General features: G+C 41.0%; 1 protein-coding gene and 1 non-coding gene across 2 annotated transcripts in view; both read left to right on the forward strand.

Annotated features, from left to right (window-relative positions):
* fam135b (family with sequence similarity 135 member B) overlaps nt 1–22,554 on the forward strand; it is a 50,720-nt gene that overhangs the window by 9,662 nt on the left and 18,504 nt on the right. Inside the window, exons 3-12 of the mRNA XM_063900066.1 lie at nt 1,233–1,312; nt 8,230–8,369; nt 12,018–12,088; nt 13,049–13,222; nt 14,297–14,423; nt 18,268–18,427; nt 19,989–20,038; nt 20,506–20,661; nt 21,949–22,022; nt 22,335–22,489. Coding sequence (XP_063756136.1) covers nt 1,233–1,312; nt 8,230–8,369; nt 12,018–12,088; nt 13,049–13,222; nt 14,297–14,423; nt 18,268–18,427; nt 19,989–20,038; nt 20,506–20,661; nt 21,949–22,022; nt 22,335–22,489 — 1,187 coding nt within the window. The remainder of the gene's footprint in view (nt 1–1,232; nt 1,313–8,229; nt 8,370–12,017; nt 12,089–13,048; nt 13,223–14,296; nt 14,424–18,267; nt 18,428–19,988; nt 20,039–20,505; nt 20,662–21,948; nt 22,023–22,334; nt 22,490–22,554) is intronic.
* Nucleotides 6,188–6,260, forward strand: trnav-uac (transfer RNA valine (anticodon UAC)). Its single transcript has one exon. It is a non-coding gene; the product is annotated as a tRNA-Val (tRNA).

Here is a 22,554-nt window from a genome sequence, read left to right on the forward strand (position 1 = left end):
AAATATTAAGATTAAGATTCAACTTTATTGTCATTGCACAGAGTACAAGTACTAGGACAACGAAATGCGGTCTCTGCATTTGACCCATCCTAGTGTTAGGAGCAGTGGGCTGCCATTATGTACGGCGCCCACCACCACCGCCCTATGTTTTTCACCCAAAGCATGTGTCCTGTTGCAAAACTGGATGCACCACTTCAAGAAAATGTATCTGAAATACTGTAAGTAAAGGTAGTGAAGTCAGTAAGTCAGTAGGCATTCAGTATAATTAGTTTTAACATTTTTAACATTTAAAGAAATTTGGTTTTAAGTCAAAGTGAACTTCAGAGTGCAGATCTCTGCAAAGGCCACTGTGATTCGGATCTGCTGCAAAATGTTCTAAATTCTTTCTTGGCCAGTGCTACAACCTTCCACCAAGTTTTATAAAAAATCATACCAATGGTTCTTCTGTAATCTTGCCATCAAATAAACAAACAGGAATCTTAAACGGGACCTCCTTGGTACAAACACGTCAGGTGACTCGTTCAAATTTAAGACAGAAATCGAACATACACGCTGTGATGGAAACTTCTGAAGCAATGGAGACGAACTCAGAGAGACACGGGGAGAGCTGGAACTTTGATGGCAAACACTGAAGGTGTATTATGAAGTTAACGGCCGGAGAATTGACGAGATATTTGCTGCAGCCACGAGTTGACACAGCGACCAATTCTGAAGAACTCTCCTACAATGCGAGGTTTTAACCAGTTCAGAGAAGAGACAAATATGGACCCTGAATCTAACTAGAGCTGTCCGTCCATGGAAAAGAACGTGCGCCAGAGAACCTACGTTCCAGATAAGAAGGGCTTCTAGACGTCCCTGAACAATCAACTATCTCATGGTAGCTTGTGCTCGGTCATAGACTGGCATCAACAATGCGCCCAAGCTGCCCCTCATTAAGGGAGAAGACCTATGCCTTGGGAACGCAGACAGAGGGAGGAGAAAATGAGGAGCTGTCTCAAAGTTTAACTACCTAAGCCAAAAATTCCCTATCACATGTGAAATAGCAGTACGTATACAAAGTCAACTGAACACAGGCAACCTTTTGTTCAAGACATAATGGTGAACAACAGCATGTTCACTTGACTGGTCACATTGTATATTCTTTGACAACCCCCAGGCCATTTGGAGAGAGTCCAAACATTTGTACAGTACCGTTTTAAATGTCACGTATATGTTCATATCTTCTCCCTCAGGTTCTACCAGATACGAGCAGGACTGAAGGTCTCACCTCGAGTGCCCCACAGGTTGATAGCGACAACGCAAGACAATACAGGTACTGTAAGGAGGAGGAATAATACCTTTAGACATGAACATGCATTTAAAACAGCTCTTCAAATACATTTAAATACAAGACTACAACGTGAAATACGTCAGTACCACCCCACTGTTGAGTTTCTGAAGCTTCTGTGTGTCATAAGACGACCCATGCCAACACGTTTCTAAAGGAGACTACTAAACGTCGTCAGGCCGAACCTTAGCTCTCTGCACTCGTGATGAGTCAGTGTGTCAAATCATGTGACCTTGATGGTGTTTCTTACAAATCAAATGAATGCTTTCCACCGTACAGTAGCTTTATGTAGTATTGACCCAAACTGTAGTCACATCAGTTGATAAAATGTCAGCCTGGGCCTCAAATACTGATGATATTAGCGTTGGTTTTAGCCACTGGGGTCCATTTCCAAAAATCTCACTTGAAATCATGACCACAGATTGTGTCTGAATTACACACTTTGTGTTGCTCATTCTTGTCTTTGAAGTGTGTGTGACAACAGTAATCTCTCACAGTGTTTTGTGTTAAAGTACATGGTAGTGCATGCTGTTATTCTGTGTGTTTCCTGGAACCAGTGAGCACCATTTACAGTATACTGTGTAAAATGCATGTTTTCTACCACCTTCTGTGGATTGTAGACGTTGCACAGATTAATTCCTTCATGTCTCAGCTGTATTTCTGACATTTATGGATTCAAAAGAACATCAATAACAGGCATGACTAAGGCGTTTCCTAAAATAGAGCAGATGCCAGAGGAGAAGAAATGAAGACTATATATTTTAACATCTGTTTTCGAGCTGGAATGGATAGATTTACCTCGACATGCATTATAATCTTACATTTTTTCGTCCCTAGAGTGGACAAATAGAGCAACGTTAGGGAATATATTGGTGTCTTTCTGTCATTGTAACAGCTATCAGAGCTAGGCATCAGAGAATGAAAACGCTGTCTGTGAGTTTTATCTTGATTTAAGACACTATAGTGAATCACTCTGCAGAAAACCTGGCTCTCCAGTATCTCCCAAAATCAAATGCTGGCAAGATGATGAAACTCGTTTCAAATGTAAATCACTTTCAGTTTTTGAACCCCAGTGTCATCTTCCATTTTTAAGAAGCGGTTTCAAGATAATTGAACTTTGTGGGATGAAGGAAACTTTAGTCTGTATTCCAGGAGGAAGGTTTTCATAGTATTATGAAACGTCAGAATATGACAAATGAGGCTTAAAGCTGGATGTTTTGCAGTGCTGCGTAAAGCCCGATAACAGAGCCCATCTTAAAATGCCTTACTTCAAAGTAAACTACATTAATGTGTGGCTCGGGAATTCAGTTTAACCTTTTTCTTTGAATTGTAAATGCTTCTTCCAGTCAGAAGGTTTTCTACTTAATTAAATGATAACCAACAGAAAAACATGCAAGCAAATATATAAATGGGAATAAAAACCGCACTTTATTTCATGCTCTGTGCGTCCATTAATTCCGATTACTTGAATTTCTATCAAAAATTTGATTCCTCACAGTGTCTTATTCTGATTTGTATTCATAGGTTGTGACACAGTGTTTCTGAATGCAGCCAAGTGTTCAAAATCTGGATCTCACAGAAAGCTATTTCACTGGCAATACTGATTCGCAGTAATAACGGCTATTTTTAGCTTGTCATGACTGGAGCATCGTGTGTGTGTGTGTGTGTGTGTGTGTGTGTGTGTGTGTGTGTGTGTGTGTGTGTGTGTGTGTGTGTGTGTGTGTGTGTGTGTGTGTGTGTGTGTGTGTGTGTGTGTGTGTGCATTTATTTTGTCACTTGTGGGGACCAATCACTGACCACTATTCTTGTGAGGACCTTTTGGATTGTGAGGATATTTAAGACATATATGTTTTTAGGCCTGTATTTCCTGTGGTGTGTGTGTGTGTGTGTGTGTGTGTGTGTGTGTGTGTGTGTGTGTGTGTGTGTGTGTGTGTGTGTGTGTGTGTGTGTGTGTGTGTGTGTGTGTGTGTGTGTGTGTGTGTGTGTGTGTGTGTGTGTGTGTGTGTGTGTGTGTGTGTGTGTGTTTATTTGTCTGGTGGCAAGGACACGTCTGATTGTGAAGGCTACGTGTCTCAGGCTGAGCTGTGACAGTAATTCATGTCATTTTGAGTGTTTCTCCCCGGAAACACAGTGACAGGAATCTCCTTCACCTCATTACTGCAAGGAGGGAGAGGAACCCTTCGTAGCAGTGGAAACATTAATGGATTTCAATGGAAATAATAAAATAACAGTGCAGTTGTCCGGCTCTCAATAGTCTATTTATAGGGCGTCAAACCTGGCGGTGCAGATTTACATCCTGTCTGGACTAGGCTTCAGTTAAACGGAGCTTTGTTACCTTATGTTGCATCAATACAGTACTAATAATACAAGCGTATCCATATACAAACCATTAATATGCTTTATATTTATTATTAAATCCATGAAATGTCCGTACCTTCCAAGATAAACTATACAAACTGCAGCTATGTAAGCTACTGATCACACAAACCTTTATAAGACCAATAAGCCTTTACAGAAACTATTCATTTGCACTTTAATAACCTTGTTCATGTGTAGCGCGACAGGATTTATATCATCTATCCTCCGTGCAATGTTTATTTCTACAATATATTCTACATGCAGATCATATATTCAGTGGTGTATTAGCCCTATAAACAAAGCTACATAATATAGAGCTGCTTCAAGATCAATGAATGCAATCCTACATTTTCCCAGGCATATTTGGTAAACAAGGGAAATGCAGCAGTGTGCAGAACAGCGAGCATCATATCTATATTGTAATTGAAAGGCTGCAGACCTCCCCTCGCCTTTGCAGCTCTCTCCACAAGGTCATGAATTAAGCCTCGACACCGCCTGAGCTAAATCCTGAGCATCAATGCAGCAGCAGCCCTCGGTTACAGCAAGAGGAGATACATCCATCATGGATAACACTTTGTTCTCTTTGGAAGTGTATGCTTGACATTTCAATTGTCTCGGCCCGTTAGACACATGAATTGTGTTAAAAGATTCCTGCTTGTGACGTGTTTAATGGCTGTGATTCAGGCACAATGACACGGTGGTTTTCAAGTCAGATGTGTTATGGAAGAATTGCATTGCTGTATGAGGTGTCTCCTACCGCACACACTAAGACACTTCCCCTCATTTTCGTATGATAAAGAGCATTACTGCGTTGAGTTCCTTGTTTTACTGATAGGGAGTGACTAGCAGACACACTCTCATACACACAGCAGATGTAGAGCACTACAGAGGCTGGAAGCATATTCATATTCATCACAGACTTACAGTGGCTGAAGATTTGGGGCATTTCAGGTTTCAATGTGCGAGACGTGAGAACTGCTTAACAACGGGGATAACTTCAGTATCAAAACGTGTTAGACCTGTCTGGGTTTGATGTATTTCCTTTGGTCTAACTTGCTGTATACATGAATAGGAGAACTACTTAAGTATTGTAATCCAAAGTGTATCCAATATGGAAAAATGGGCTGGAACATTGTTGGTTTCATGGCGATTAGATCTCTTTTCTTCCAGGGAAAGACAAAGAGATGTAAACTGTGTCTGTGAAAATTCTCTATCATCAGGAGGATGGGATGTACATTTGAAGAAGACATACTTTTATGTATCCCCCCCACATTTCACACGCAGGCTTGATATATACAGAGGATATACTGTGCATGCACCACATGCAGTGCAGGAGAAACAAGTTGAAGTTTGAATAGAAAAGAAAAGAAATTGGAAACAAAAAGTGTGAACTTTTAAAAGAAGATGATTAGGGCCACATGAAGGAGTTAGAATAAAGAGTCGAACCTAAAATCAACGCTAATATAAGTAATATTTGAGGAATAGGTGGACATTTCATCAATATCACAAACGATGTGAATACAAAAAAGTCACAAATCTGAAAAAAATGCAGATTTTCGAGTAAAAAGTCATAATTTAGAAAAAGATATCTGACATTTTTAAAAGTCGACATTTAGAAAGAAATCACAAACTGAACTGATGGTCAAAATAACGTCTCAGTGCTTTTTGTCTTTATTTAAATGAGGTACACATTTGGTGCAAAATGTGCCTCCTTCTATGCAAATGAGCTGCATTTCAAAAACAATCCGACTCACAAAGATCGGTGCAGATAGACACATGCTGTTATAGGGAAATTGTAGGCGTCTTCAGAGAGTTGCTGCTAACTGGAGCAAATGTATAATTCTGCCTAAACTCAGTTATCAGGATGCTTTGAAAATCTTTTCCACATTTAAACCAAACAAAAAGTATTTCCTTCCTAAATTAGGTTTGCAAAGTTTAGAGACTGATTAGTTAACAGTATTGTAAGGCCAAACATAGAGAAACACATTCAATGAAATGAAATGCAAAGCCAGCATAAACTACGATCTAAAAAATAGGAATGAACTCCTCTATGTGCTGACTACACCTCATATTATAACATATACAAAAGTACTCTTGATTTGGATCTGTTTTCTCCTTGTGTGCAAAAATAAGTGCTATCAATGTTGAAGCTGTGATCTCAGCAAAGCAGCTTCCTTATCTGAAGGTCTTATCGCTTCTGCTCCCTCGGTACATAATCAATCCCGTAAAACAAACTGGCCTTCAAAGGAAGCACGGCGTAATGCGTGTGAAAGCAGCAAGGGCAACTCTGGCCATTACACTTCATTGATTTAGTCACTTCAGTCAAACTCAAGGAGCCACCCAGCACAGAGAGGGCATGGCGGTCCCTGGGGGAAATAACCAGTCCTTCACAGGTCAATCACTTATGTTAATTCCTGCTCAGTGTTACATCCCTAATCAACCTATCTGGTGTATCTGTAGACACTGGGAACCCAAACAAAAACATCTGATAAGACAGACAGAGGTTTCATAGTGTAGTGGTTATCACGTCTGCTCTACACGCAGAAGGTCCTGGGTTCAATCCCCAGTGGAACCATCCCTTGAGTCTTACAGCCCAGAGGTAAATAGTACCTGTCCCAAGAACTAATGGGAAAAAATCAGCAGTGTTTACAGCGTTGTGCCAATCTAAGCTGACCATGTCAACCAACAATGTGTTTGAGCGCTAGCCAATAGTAATGCTTATCTTGCCTATTTTTACTATGTGACAGAAATAAGAAAGGAATCCAATGGAGGTGATTCATGGGAGAGAAACCCTACATGTATTTTAACCTTTGCAGACCATTTACATGCACACAACCCCATATAACACACTATAGGAAAGGGAAAACCCCAAGAAGCTATGCCTCTGGAAGTTAATGTGCTGTTCTACCAATCAGAGGGTATGTGGTTCATTTGGCAGTCCTTGGGCAAAATACCTTCTCCCAGATTTCTCCTGTAGGCATGTCTACGGTGTGAGTGTATGTGAGACGTTTGAATAAAAGCATCAGCTAAACAACACATAATGTAATAATCTAAAGTAATAAAAACTCACATTCGTCCAATTTTGAGGGGAACAGCGCTTACTACGACACAATTCCTTCAACCTACACACACCCTGAGGGATTACGCTGCCTCTGTCACTCATACGACAAGTCTCTGACAACAGTCACGCTCCCACACATCCACCCAACACGCAGGGGCTGCTTGATGCCGCCAGTAGTGACAGCATTATCAGGAGGGGGCCTGCGGTGAGAGGGAGAGTAAGAATGTGCTGGAAAGAGCAGACGCTCAGCAGGGGATTTCTGAGACCTCTCACTGATCACAGCGGGGGGGAGTGTGTCAGTAGCAATGAGCTAACAGCCACCACGTTGGACACAATCGTGCTGGGACATGGTCGATGTTAAAATCCTGCTTCAAGTTTTTATGATAAGCTAAGACCCTGGGTGTTTCTTCATATTTCTTCAAGGTTTCTGTGACTTTGAAATGGATAGGGTTGATCATTTATAAGCAGATGGGTGTAGAATAGATGAGAAGGATCATTGTTCATTCTGGATAATGGGCAAATATGTACTATTGTATCCTATCCATGCATGGGGTTATGGTGTCTACATGACCTACTAAGTGTTTAGGAAGGCTTTCACTCATGTAGGATGGTTCATTTGCTCTGGAACAAGTGGAAAAGGAGACACTATTGGATGTTTTGTTCTTGTCTGGTTCCTGTTTACACTGATTTACAAGCAGCTGAATGGAGTAAAGGTGAAGTAAAACAGACTAACGGTCGCCCATTGATTGGTCAGTTTTGGCGATGGTCATCCTGCATTATCAGGACCAAATGAGGAAGTCAAATTGCAATGACTCACAAGCTGTTGCAGCCCAATTCTCATGTGTTCATTTCTGTTTCTTCAAAAAAGTGTTGAATGTTGACCTCAACTAAGGGAAAAACCCATGCTTAGTAGTTTAGGTTTTGAAACCTTATCATCAGCAAATGCTTTGGTTGATTTCCCCTCACAAATCTGCTTAAAATCGTACCAAGGCACCCCCATTTCAGGTAGTCCTGATCCAGTTGTTGGGTCCGCACCAATGTTGATGGACAGACTTCACACCGGCCAAAGTACACAATACTAATTGGGCAACGCTTCGCCCTAAGAACCTGCTGAATTAAAAACGTTGGCAGTTAAAAAGCGGATAATTGAATGGAGATCTACAGCCAATTGAGCTAATACCAATAAACATGTATCCTAGCAGATGATCCAAGATCTGAATACAAACACTCACCAATCCCAGTAAACATTTGCAAATGTCAGGTCACACAATCACAAAACCCATTGTGCAATTTCAAATCTGGGTCCATATTCACAACTCGAATCCTGCAAACATCACTGATGCCAAATGAAAGGTCTAATTGGAAATCTGGGTTTTGAAATGTGTATTAATTGCAGTGTACAAGCTCCGCATGCTGTCACTGTGCATCATTGATCCTGTAGCTGTTTGTGTTGATTGCATGTTGTTGTTGTGTCTCCCATCAGGAGAATGCAGCTTCAGCTCCGCGGGGGTTTACGACGGCACCGTGTTCAGCCGGATATTTCAGATCCTTTACAGGAACGAGGAGATTACAGTGAACGACTGTATGATCTTCAAAGTCCACCTGCTGTTAGACGGAGAACGGGTGAGTCATGCTGGTGACATTTTCTGCACACACACACACACACACGCACACACACACACACACACACACACACACACACACACACACACACACACACACACACACTTCCTGTTGAAATTTAGGAGTGCCATTTGGCTGTGCGTGTTCTATCAGTAGCTTTGCTGTAAAATGCATGAGAGATAATTACAGGGAAAACAACTGAATGATTGTTGAATTAAAAGGCCATTAATTCATGCATCTTTTATCATCCACTTTTCCCTACTGCACACATTTCTGCTCCACAATTCTACACACACACACACACACACACACACACACACACACACACACACACACACACACACACACACACACACACACACACACACACACACACACACACACACAAACAATACTTTTTATGACAGAGATATTTTAGCCAGTTAATTAAAGCAGAAATATAACAAAACTATGAAATTAAGAAGACATTTAACAACCATGCTGAATGATGGATAGTATAGTAATAATGATAACTGCAGGGTAAATCTGAGCATCAAGTATAAAATTCATATTATTGTTTAATATCATTTATATAATCTATATCCATATACTGCTTATATCATTTCTTTCCTCCGCTGTAGACTTTTATTCTTTTGAATTTTCTTCTGTATTTTAAATGCAACTGCAGCGACCTTCGACCCAAGAGAGTGTTTCCATTGACTGATTTGAGTCTTTTCAGAAGTCTTGTTTACCAGAAAGAAAGGACTACACAAAAAGGTGAAGCAGGAATATGCTTTTTCTCGTTCTCCTTCCCATTCATCATCTTGCAACCCGTCAGATTCCTCTTTCAAACTTCTGCCGGGGGATCAGAGTCTGACTCCCAGACTGAGAACTATTGATTGCTTCACAAACACGGCAACAACCCTGTTATAAAAAGTGCAGGAACTGTAGCAACTATTGATAACCAGTTGGTGAACAGTGAAACCCTACAGCCCTAAAGACGTCATTGAACAGAAGCAATCCAAGCAACGTACATCAGGTACGACAGAACGCGACTGAAGGAAACAGATTTTTACCATAAATTATGAAGTTTGGGGCTTCAAGATCAAATGAAAGAAGAACAAAAAACAGCTAAAAATAAAAGCACTTTCCTCATTGCTCCAGGAAAATCTGGTGTACCATTACTTTCATTAATTCATAAAACGAACCATCATAATTTAATCCAGTTGACGTTGATTCAATCGTTTTGATTGTGCAAATGTTAAACTGTCTGGGGAAAGGGTGCCACAATGAACTGTCTACAAACAATCAAAAACTGCTTATAATTCCAACATTATTGGATGGAATAAAGCAAATATTTGGGGGTTTTTTTTGCCTGTTCTTTAGAAACTCGGCATATATTGGAGATACATTGGAATGGACACCTGGCTTGATTTCATAAGTCTGATTGGACCTCAAAGCATCCTTTCCTGGGCGTATCTAGTTGGAGTCTTTTAAACTAAGAATAGTGTAAGGACTTGAGCTGGCCACGAAGAGCAAGAATACATAACCCTGATTTGTAGCTACAAAGTTACTTTACATCAGCCCTTACTGTTCCAGACACAGAACCAGTATGAGGATCATTGAGTTTAACAACTTGGATTTATTGTGATTTAATTGACTGACAAATGTAAATGCCCCCTGTGCTCCGCAGCGCCCTGTGTTGCGTCCAAATGATCAGGCGTGTAAACCTGCCAGACAGTTATTGATGTACTGTCCTCAACGTTTTCACCGTGGGCGCGACCCGAAAATCCACTCCGCCTGGTTTTGTTGTCAGGAGCCACCGGAGCTCGGATTGATCAGCGGTGACAGCGATTAGACACGGCCCAGGCTGGGGTGCGGGGGCCCACGCTGGAAGCTAATCATCCGTATGATAGCCATAGCTCACAAATTGACATTACCTTGCACCATCGCTCAGCCGCTCTCTAACATGTCTCTGCTCTGTGGAAACATCCCTGCCCCACTCCGTCTCCTAATTTTAGAATATTTCATTAAACATGGACGTGGATCTGGAGGTGTGGAGACAGAGGAGATTCAGGGCATATCAGATTTCAGCTGTAAGCTCTCCCGAAGGCTCACCGCTCATTAACCTTCCGGAGGTTATCTGCCGCTCACAGCTACAGATAGCACAGACAGAAATAGCCACCTCATTTCCCCTGTGTACACCCGTATGTATGCTCAATCAATCAGAACATCAATCACCAACACAAGTGCAAAGATGTGTATGTCTGCCATACAGTATGTGTCTACGAACGTTAAGAACTGTGTGTAACCTTTATTATAATCAGAAACGCTGCATATCAATCTTCAAAAGACGCCACTGCCTTTGTAGTCTGCTCACTCCTTTATCATTCTTTCAAATTCAAATAGGTTCTCTGCATTTCCGTCAGTATCCACGCCTGTATTCTATAGCCCTTTGAACATGAGAGCAGTTCTGTTCAACCTGCGTCAGAGTTTAAGAAATGCATGAATGCAGGTTGTAGATCACTCAGGATTGAAAAGAACAAAATCAGCATTGAGGCTCTATACAAGAAAGCAGTAATTATGTTCACGCATTTAGACGTTCATTATATGCTTGTTTGTCACTTGGGATCACTGGTCCTCTTTATTGATTCAGTTCATAACCTTCATAGCCATGCAATACAGAAGGGATAATGTGCAGCGGGGCACTCGTTAATTAAAAAATAACAAATGAGAGGCAGCACTGATCGAGGTTTGCTGTAATTGTCTGAGTCAGTGCACATTTTCCTTTCCATTAACCATTCTTCAAACACTGCCGGAGCCCATAGGGTTCCCGTTAGTGTTTGGTGTTGATTTCTCTGGCGTCCAGCTCTCTGTCTCTTAACCTCTGACCTTTTTCTTTCCTGTGCAGGGGACAGTTTAGCCATCATGAATGCAATGTGTCGTGCTATCCACAAGTTAAACAAACATGTATTTATGGTGTTTTCTGATCCAAAAAACTAAAAATGATTGTTGTCCAAACCTGACGTGAAATTGACCAGACTTCTTTCTGTGGATTGACAGCAAATAGTCCGATAATCACCCTTAACAACAGCCTGTTCTCCTTAGCAACGGTCTGTTAGCTAGAATTAACACCTCTAGACTGTCCAAATTGACCAATCAAAAACGAGTATTCGACTTAGCCGATTCGTATGTTCATAAACGTTACAAACTAAAACAAAAAGCACCAAATGAGGACCTATTGTCTTTTGGAATCATCATTTTTTAAGAGCCTATGTTCAGTTCATAACGTTCATAGCCATGCACATGATCAACCTTAGCAACCTTAGTTTTCAACTAACTACGCTTATTGTGTTAGGAAAACAACAAATGAGGAGCATCCGTTTGTTTGAATCATCATTATGGAGAGTCTATGTTCTGGATAAGCTCAGTCAATGAGCATTTGACTTCACATTCAACCAATCATCAGTCATTAACAGCCCTAACTACGTTGATTGTTTTCCACGCAATTAAACATTCAGAAGATTTCCTGAGCGAAGTCTTTGTAGCAGTGCTTGACCATTTAAGTACATATATGGTGGTTTCATTTAATGATCTCCTCCGATTCCATTTGGCATTGTTTCTATAATCATTAGACTCTAACGATACTGCTTTATCAATGTTTTGCAGGTGGAGGAAGCCTTGAGCGAGGTGGACTTTCAGTTGAAACTGGATCTTCACTTCACAGAAAATGAGCAACAGTAGGTTTTTGCGGCTGTGTTGTTGTCCTTGTATGTCTTTGAGAAAGAGACTGTGTGTGTGTGTGTGTGTGTGTGTGTGTGTGTGTGTGTGTGTGTGTGTGTGTGTGTGTGTGTGTGTGTGTGTGTGTGTGTGTGTGTGTGTGTGTGTGTGTGTGTGTGTTAGACACTACACTTTCCCCCCCTGTGCAGATTTTATGCAAGAGTAAGAATGCAAACTAGGCATGAATAAGGGCTATTATGTCTTTTGGCTCATAGCCACCCTTTCAAGCACCTGATCGCAACTTCTGTGCTCAGAATACATGATTACTGTGATTATTTGTCTGTTTTCTTTGGACAAAAAGAAGATAAATAGCTTGTCTGCATTAGCATAAGGCATTATTTTGTCGAGACCCTGCTTTTGTATTGGCCTGCAGTTGCACATTAGTGAAGAGTGGTGTCTTGTTTGTGTGTTTAAACTAATAATTCACCATTTCTGTCATACCTGTGTGATCATAGTACTTGTGAACACTACACAGGACAGGAATTATGGAGCTTCTTGTACATATCATAGCAAAGACAGTGGTGTGGAGACTACAGTGGTTGCTTTTAGTCTGACTGCAGACTAGGTGTCCATTACTATTCCAGTCGAGGTCCAGACTCTTTCTCTTTTACTCTTTATTTTGCAGCTGCCTTGACAGGGTAGCATGCATGATGTTACTAAGATGTGAGGTTATTGGTAAAGCTGCATCACTTCTTCAACCCTCACCTTAAAAGGCAATGAGAATATGATTTGTACTCTTTCTAGTTGTGTACCACTTGTACTGATTAGGCATGTAATTGTATGACCTATTCAACTGGAATAAGTACTAAATATGGGGGAAATATCCAATGACCAAACAAGAATTCTGCAAACTGACTTGTATGTAAAAGCATATCATTAATACATTGTCTAATGCCAGTCTCTCTTCTTCCATCCCTCAGGCTGGCAGAGATAGCGACCGTGCCGCTGATCAGCAGTCGGACCCTCTGTCTCCACTTCCACCCGCGGAGAGGCCTCCACCACCACGTCCCCGTCATGTTCGACTACTTCCACCTGTCTGTCATTTCCGTCTCCATACATGCTTCACTGGTTGCCTTACATCAGCCGCTAATCAGGTAGAGTTCACAGGGGCTTTGTCACAACATTTGCATTTGACAGACCTTGAAATTGCACAAAGACCTTTTTGATCCTGTTTAGTCGCTGCAGCTATGCCTGTCGGGTTTTCCCGCTCGAGGACGGCACATGTACCGTTTAGAATCAGATGTATAATAAGACATTTTGTCATTCTTAGCAGACAGCTATCTCTTTAAATGGCTGAAATGACTTGCAGATTTGATCTACTGTAGCTAGCTAGCATATTAACCTACTATTAGCTGTGTTGAAACAACCCGTGGGCTGCAATGTTCTGACCCTCACTTGGTTTGGTGGTGCAGGAATAGGAATTATTGGCTTGGATTTCAACGGTCTATTCTCAAATTAAGAATCTATATATTTATATATAAATAGTACAGAGCATGCTTAAGCTGCTAACATTAGCTTAACAAGGTAGCATCCATAGAAATGCTACACAGTGATTGCATTTGCCTTAAACAGTTTACAGTCACATACAAGTGTGACCTCGTTAATTAATGATCTGCTCCTCGGAAGTCCTCGAAGTAACACTTGGTTAGGAAGTAAGCTAGTCACTAGAACTGCTAATAAATGCCTCAAGATAAACACCGTTAAAGCAATTACTCACTGCTTAACCTTCACACTACCCATACACACAGGTTTAACTGACAAACCTCACGTGCTGAGCTACAATTGCTGAGCCTAAGGACTATTGCTATGAGGGGGTTTAACAAAGAGTCAACTTGAAATAAATCACCAGAAGATGTAGAGTCTTTGTGTAAAATCTATAATTGCAATCATATACTACTTGAACAGCTCTTCCCCCACTCCAATTTGTATTTGGCAAACACAATTTAGAATGTGTCCCTTAACTGATTCAATAGATCACTTTTCAAACACTTATCTGATGAATTGATCCGGCATTATCATATCACCAGCGTTGAGCCGTGCATTACACAGATTACAGAAGCACTTGATTGATTGGACCAGTATCAGCTTGCCGTCTCTCAGCTTATCTGTCTTCCCTCACACACACTGATGTGTTGTCCCTGCATGTGTCCTCCATGTTCTCTCTGCAGCTTTGCACGTACAGGGAAGGGCTCCTGGCTGGGGAAGGGCTCGCCGGAGAGTCCGAGCGACCCATCTGTCATGTCCGTGGAGAACCTTGTGTTCGGAGCGGGCTACTGCAAGCCTGTCCTCTCTGAGGTATGTTAACCTTTATCAGTTCAGAAAAACTGCAGTCAAGGCCGGTTTTTTTTTGTCTCACATCGTTGATAACAGCTCAAAATGATCCAGTCTCAGCACACTCTTTTTTCATACCCGAGCAAACCGCTAAATGCCAAGCGATGATGTAAACATGATCTGGGTTTTAGGGACAGAGGCCGTTGGATTTATTTGTGATTTGTTTTGCCATGTCCCCCAGAAGCAACAGGATTCAGCCCAGACAGATCTGGATTACTGGCTCTGGATCAGTTTGTCCTTCAGAATCTGTCATTTGTTGGGGCTCCGTGGAGTCTTAAGGCTTAAAGACCAACACACAGAGATTATTACTGCGCTGCACCGCGGCTTTTTATAATATCTGATTAACCCACCTGCCCAGGCATGTAGGCTCCAGGCTCAGCATCTGGAAGTGATAGCAGCTCTCTCTGAAAATGATGGTGGAGCCTTCCTCTCGGGCCTCATGCGACCATTAACTGTACAGTTAGGCTGCACAATTGCATGATGACAGAAAGGATAATAGAATTACTGTTATCATGATGAATCATCACGTCGTGTCTGCCTTTATAGGAACCAGATTATTTGATGAGCCTTGGCAGTCACTGCACACGTTCAAAAATCAGGTGGATTTATTTTGCTTACCGAGACCTTTGGGTGCCATCAAGTACAAAACCTGCTTAGAGTTTGTCTGGCCTTGGGACACAGCTGTAGTCTATATGGAGAAGAAAAACCCCTTGCTTGGCCTATTTTCTGCACTGCATGTTTTTCTGCACCTTTTTTATTAGATGTTTTCTTATTAAAGCAATATTCCTTAATCTAATTATCTCGTCTGTCTCGTCTGCCAATTATTTAAACTTGTGCGCAGATGTTAAATCGTCCCATTTTCTCCGTCTTTTTATAATCTCTTAGTCTCTGTGGACGTCACAGTCTGCACTGTAAATCTTAATGAGCGCCATGCTCGCCCCCCTCTCCCGACACTCCTCCTGGTTTTTACTCCCACCCCTGGCTGGGCACTTTAATAAGCTCTGCGTTTAGCCAAGCAGGGGGGTTTCCTTTGATCACAGTAATGAGTTCTGCTCACAAGCGCCACGTACCACATAGCTGCAGGTGAAATGTACCAAGAAAAAACACCGCCTCCTCCTTCACCTTTATTTATTTAGAGCGTTTCCCCTGAGGCTACGCTACGTTTTCAGCACTTTCTCCCTCAACACCACAGCGTTTCCTCAAAGTGTTACGTTGTGATTTCTGAAGAAAGAAAAGAAATCACATGTTGTAGAATCCCATTGATATCAGACGTTACATCTCAGAAGGAGGGAACACGTTCCCTTTGAGGTATTAAAGGATGTTTGAGGGATGCATAATGCTGTTTGAAGAGAAACTCCTGAGTGCATTTAGTATCTTTTGTGGACTTAAATCATGCTTTTGAAGAAAATGACACAATGAGTGTAAAAGCAGTGATAGTTAACAGAGCGAATGTTAAGGTGTTTATCTACTTTACTTCTTCAGCCTCTCCGTTAAACTCTTTAACCATTTGTCTCTTTAAAGATGCCCTATTCTGTTCATTTTCAGGTTTCATATCAGCAATTAGTGTCTCTCCTGGGACATGTCTCCATGCTTTAATGCTCATAAAGCTCTTTATTTTTCTCATACTGCCTGTGCTGCAGCTCCTCTTTTCACCCTCTGTCTGAAACCAGAGCCCAGTCTGCTCTGATTGGTTAGCTATAGGCTGGCTCTGTTGTGATTGGTCAGCCGCTTATAGATGTTCCGGCCCTTAGCCTATCATGTGTTGGAGCGCCAGCCAAAGAAGCACGAATGGTACATAGTGATGTCACTATGTAACAGAAGTAAACAAAGGAGTCGAATGGAGGCGTTTCAGGCAGTGTGTGGGAGAGAACACAGGGGATTCTAGCCTTTTTCAGACCATTTACATGCACTAAAACCTATATAACACACTACAGTAAAGGTAAAACTTCAACAAGCATAATACTACCTATTTAAAGTTAAACAAAGGAGCTTTAAGTAGGGCCAAAGTCTCCGGTTGTGTAGTCAAATTGCTTATAAAGTATGATCCTGCATCCTATTAAAGACCAAAGTCATGTTTTAGTACGTTCATCCAGTTGGAAAGGGGCTATAGATACCACTATTGCTATGAATAACTGTTCAAATGTGCATCAACAGCAGTAAAAGCAAAAGCAGAAGTGACAGAGAACTGATCCCAGACGATGTCAGCGGCGAGATAAACTGTGGTTTTAGGATAATGATTAGTTCATACTGAAAAATGGTTATTTTTCTCTGCCCCTCGCTCGCAGACTGATCCAGGCAGGCCTCTATAAAGGTAGAGGGAATTATGAAAGTAAACATACAGATGTTCCTTCCTGGTTTCAGGTATACTGCACTGCTGCAATTACAGAGCGCACACAGGTATGATGATAGGGCCGGAGCCCTGGAAAATTACAGTACATCCCTCAGATACCATTACATGCCTTTCAAAGCTCCAAACCGTCACTGGAGCTGCGAAAACATCCAGTGGAGGAGTCGCTGGGTAGCAGGTCAGGGCCCAGCATCACATTCAAGTGCCCTGGCTCCATGTTGTGACGGTGATGTGTTCAATGACAGTGAAAGACCTTTATCGTTTCAACAAGAGGAATGAGAAACATGATTATAGGGGTCAAGGCTTTTGTGATTTGTGGCTTCTTATACTCAGCTCATATTGTAAATTGCATTAGAGAGATTCCCTTTATTCCCTTGCTGCATTGTTAGAGAGCCATCTACTGGAAACAGGCTCCACATTACAGAACGCTCAGACGCATTAAGGACTGAATTTGCGCTACAGTAATTATTATCCTTGCAGCATGTCCATCATCCAGTCTTTTTTATACAAAGCATGCGGAAAAGAGAAGCAAAAAGAGACTTAAAATGTGTTGATCATCGAATTGAACTGAATTCCTTTATCCTCATTGTACAGGCACATTGAAATATAAAAAGTAATCCTGTCAGTGCATAACAAGCCATAAAATAAGACACAAGTATGTATGTTTTCCAAACACGAACAATGTACATACATTCACACAATAGATGCAGCTCAAACCCAAGTGTTTTAAAAACCGACAGGTAGTAGATATTCATGTCAGAGTGTTTTGCTTCATAAATACTAAAGAAAATGCAAGAAGAATTGCAGCAAAAGTCGATTTAAAAAAAAGAAATGTATATGTTTCCATCAATAAATATTTAACAGAATCAAAAGGTCTTTATTCTCTTCCACTATTTTCTCCCCTTTTCTTGTTTACATTTGTGGTGGAGATTAAAATAATTTAGACAGTTCGCCTCGAGTCCTAGTCGGACCCTAGGTTTCTGAAGCTTTATTAAAGACTGTATTTCCTGTAGATTTTTCACTCACTCTGCATTGTTTTCTTGTACATGTTTTGCCCAACAAATTAGATGTTTAGTTTCCATGCGCTCATCATTGTTTCTTGTTCTCGTTCAGCCCCAGACGAACAATGCCGCCTCTCTCCTCTCCTCAGTGTCCACTTCCTGTACTCGTGAACTTTTAAAGGTCATCACAGGGATGCGTTACATCCTCCTCAGGCCACATGCACGTATTGATCTGCTTTTACTGCTCCCAGCAAGCTGTGTTTAGGGCCCATTTGTTTCTATTTGATCTTACGAGTAATGATCTTATTCACAGAGTCAGGGACAAGCCGGTACAACAGCAGTAGTTACTTTCAAAGTTCAAGCATGTGTGCACGTCTGTTATTAAGGCAGGGTTTCTTCTCAGAGGTGAGTAGTGACCTACATAGCGGCTGACATTTCCTCTGTGTCTCTGTCTCTGCAGGGGAGCTTCTATGTGGCCAGTGAGAACTGCCTGCAGAGAGCCCACACGTGGCACCGGAGGCTCTGCCGCCTCCTGCTGGTGGCTCACAGAGGCCTGCACTCCTACCACTCCGCACTGAGGAAGGAGATCCCGCAGCTGCAGCAGGCGCCTCTGGACTCAGGTGACCATAGATATTTTTATTTGTCCTTAAAAATGTTCAAAATGTCTTCAAATTGAATTAAAATATCTGAAATCCTTCTACTACGGAAGTATGTTTGACGTAATTAAACAATATTTGTATTTGTTCGTTGGGTTTACATACAATAATCCAGGGCATGGATCAGTGGCGGCTGGTGGAGTTTTCTCCAGGGGGGGCTATAACTCCAAAATGTATAAAAGAAATTTAAAAAGCATGCATACATGTACTAAGGTATCAAACGAGTGTATTTACATAAATGAAAACAACATTATAGATAGATAGATAGAAGTGCAAAGAGAAACAAGTGCGATATATAGAGTATGTACAGTATATGCAGTTAAGAGGGATTATGTAAAGATAAGGGCAGTATAAAGAGGTGGGAATAATTGGCATAGTATAAACAGATGTAGTATGAACAAATATACAGATGTGCTATATTACTATACAGAGGGCCAATATACATATATAATAAATATCTATCTATCTATCTCTTTATCTATCTCTCTATCTATCTCTAGATATATCTCTATCTCTGTATATTTGAATAATATATATCATATATAACATGGACCATACACATACTTTATGACAGAAGGCTGTGACGTCAGCCCCGCCGCCAAATCCAGCTGCATTCAGCTCGGGGCGCAGGAGAGGTGCGCCCCAACATCGTCGTATCTCTTGTATTGAAGAGGAGCTACTGCGCATGTACAACTTTTAATGGGCAAAGATTCCTGCGCCCCAGGGCGGAAATACGTCACCAATCAGACAATGTCAACGAACGAAACAACTTTACTCATCATTAACTATGAAATATTTATCTTGCACATCTAAAAAAATATATACATATATTTCGAAATATTTTTATTTTATTATTTCATTTTTATTTAAATGTTTTTATGTCTTATTCAAGGAAATGTGGTGAGAGGTGAGTGGTGGGGCGGCACCCTAGCGCCCTCTATTGGCCAGCCGCCACTGGCATGGATAGAAGCAGTGGTAGAATGCACGTTGTTTTTTTGAGTAAAAGTACAAATAATTAAAGTTAAAAATAATAAAAATGCCAAACATTAAATGATAGTAAGATTAGGAAAATCCATCATGTGTTTTCACTCATTTCAAAGTATTATTACCCATAATTAAGTATTGCATTATTTGATTTAAATTAATATGTAGTTACTGTACGTACCCAGGGTTTATGCAGAGGTTAGTGAAGTATACACAGCAACACAGTATAGGTAAGAAAAGTGTATGAAAAAGCAAGACTAAGCTCTACTCTTTGTGAAACTAATATATATATAAAAGATTCCAGGATCATTTATTGTTATTATGCAACAATAAAATGCAGTTTTTGCTCATTTAATAAACTCAACTGAACAGAATGTGTCTCCCTATAGCGATATTTCTTATTAGATTATATTTTTGAATTCAATATTTTTGATTTGGTCTTCAGTTCCATTTTAGTGTTAAGTATTCATTTCAAAAATAAATATGACTTTCTGTCTTTAAATCACACTGTGTTTAAATCCTCTTCCCTTTCATTCCTCAGAGGAGCTTCCTGTAGAAGAAACTCTGAGTCAGCTCACACAGGAGTTACAGGTACGTTCATCAGACCAGTGGAGCCTCTTCCTCGGCCTGTGATGGGGTTGATATGATTACTTAATTGGAACATTGTTATCTGTAATTGCATTAACCCACTGTCATCAACATACTGTATGACGGTATAGTTAGACAGCTTAGCCATTGTCATTGTTATAAGTGTTTCACAAAAATGAAATGCATTAGGAGCATTAAGACTTTAAACTCCCATTTCTTCAAATAAGTGCCAATAAATATATTTCTAATGTATTTATAGACGGGTGTGATGGCCCTGCTGTTCTAACCAGCTTCTCCCACAGAGAACAGCGAGGGTTTTTTTGATCGATGAGTCTATCATGACTTCTCCACACTGATCCAGAGTCAGGCGGACTGCAGACACCACACAGTCTGCAGGATCCAGGAATAGGAAGTCTGACGCATTCAGTCTGATGTTAAATCTGTTTCTGACCCCTGTGTGTCTCCGTCAGCTGCAGGAAGTCCACGATGGGGTGGCGGAGCAGATCAGCAGGGATGTGAGCCAGCTCTGCGCCCAGCTGGCAGCCCTGTGGAGCCGCTTCCTGCAGGCGGCCGTGCTCAACCCCAACATCCTGTCCTATCTGGCCCAGGAGCATCACACACTCAGGGTGAGAGGGACCCTCCATCAAACACACACTCATACATCCTCTCAGACAACATGTGCACTGTCTGGGCCACAGTCTCATTATTGGAGGGCATTGATGACGGTTTGTTTAATTTTAGCCTCGGCACCCACACGGAAATGTTAAATATATTTATATTTATTGACGTTTTAGCTTTGTAAGCAGTTCCTTAAGGAATGTAGTGACCCATTTGAAGAAGTGGAGGAAGTATTCAGACCCTACATCCATCAAAGTGCTAATGCCATAGTGTAAAAGTCCCACACGGAACATTTTACTTTAACGAGGCTATGGAAGAAGAGTCAGGAATCAGAAAAATGTAGAAATGTAAGTAAAATGAATGAAGGCATGATGAAACAATGTTAAAAATCAGTGTTTGATGTTGCAGTTGGAGCTTATTTTGAACAGTTAACTAATTATAATGTTCAGTCTGGATTAATCTGCTCCGTATTTTCTCCACTGTTTAATTTATTTGTGAAAATAGTGAGAAATCCCAAGATTACCACCATTTTCCAAATAATCCAAACCTCCAAATCATTAACTATACACGAGAATTCAAAAAGTAGAAGTTGTAATCATTGTGTTTGATATTAATAATATCTATTAAAATACTGCAGATGCAATTTCATTTTCATCAACTAACACAACCAGTGTGCGTTTTAACTGGTGGTCTAATTCATAAAAAGATTATCATTTTTTGGCAGATATCTTAATCTGTAGAGCGACTAAAGCAATGTTACCCTATGAGACATAAAGGAGTATCTTCCACCATAATGAAATGATCTTAAACCAATAAATAATACAATTTAAACAGCTTTGGTGAGGAAGAAATCTCTACAAACGAACTGAAAACAAAGCCTCTCGGTGGAGATATTAAGCCGTTTGAACCGTGCTGAGCAAAGTGATGTATTTCTCATATACTGAGCTGTTTAATAGGAACACGTCTTCACGGTGGAGCGGCTCTCAGGACTCTCTTGTTTTGTCTCTGAAAATAATGAAGATGTTTGATTTGGTACTCGACTACCCCGAGGGCATACTGTCATGCATCCACCCACCAGCGGCGTTAGGATTTCAATTAACATTTTATTCTATAATTATCATGGGGTGGAATTCCACCTCAAACAGTGTTCCTGGTGAATGGCTGACTCACAAGCATGATGACCTGAAGAAGTGATTGAATCCGTGTTTGTGTTTGAATGTTTTTCCAATAAAGATGGTGATGATGACTCCTCTGATGTGAAAACTGTTCTTGTCTTGTCTCTCCGGCAAATCCAGGTCAGGAGATTCTCTGAGGCGTACTTCTTCACAGAACACCCCAAAGAAATAGCTCTGACTTTCCAAGAGGAACTGTAAGTACGGGAGCCAAGATCTGACACCAGTCTGTCCTGTGTTTGTGACTTAAGGCCATCTTTCTCAAGTCAAGTTACAAAATAAACCAGCAGTAAGAAAAGACAAAAAGAGGTAGTAGAAGTAAAATGAGTCCTATTTAGAACATTAATTAGACCAGGGGTGTCCAAACTACGTCCTGGGGTTCACATGCGGCCAGTGGTTCATTTTCAATTGGCCCTCTGCAAATTCCAGATGGTTTGTCCTTCCAACTTCCCCGTACAGGGCATTCGTATATTATTAAGTGTAATCATGGTATTATTATTCTCATCCAGAATCAATAGGCATGGCCAGATAGCTGCAGAAGTGCGGAGCTCGGACTACCTGACCAAGATGCCTCCCTTACCTGTCGAGTGCCTGGACATCGATGGAGACTGGAACAGCCTGCCCATCATCTTTGAGGACCGGTACGTGGCGTCTCCGCAAACAGGTAATATAAAGGATTTATTTACAGCAATTTACACTTTTTATTTTGCTTTTTTACATAAAAGTTAA

The sequence above is a fragment of the Eleginops maclovinus genome, chromosome 13 (assembly GCF_036324505.1).
Source record: "Eleginops maclovinus isolate JMC-PN-2008 ecotype Puerto Natales chromosome 13, JC_Emac_rtc_rv5, whole genome shotgun sequence".
Taxonomy (NCBI): Eukaryota; Metazoa; Chordata; class Actinopteri; order Perciformes; family Eleginopidae; genus Eleginops; species Eleginops maclovinus.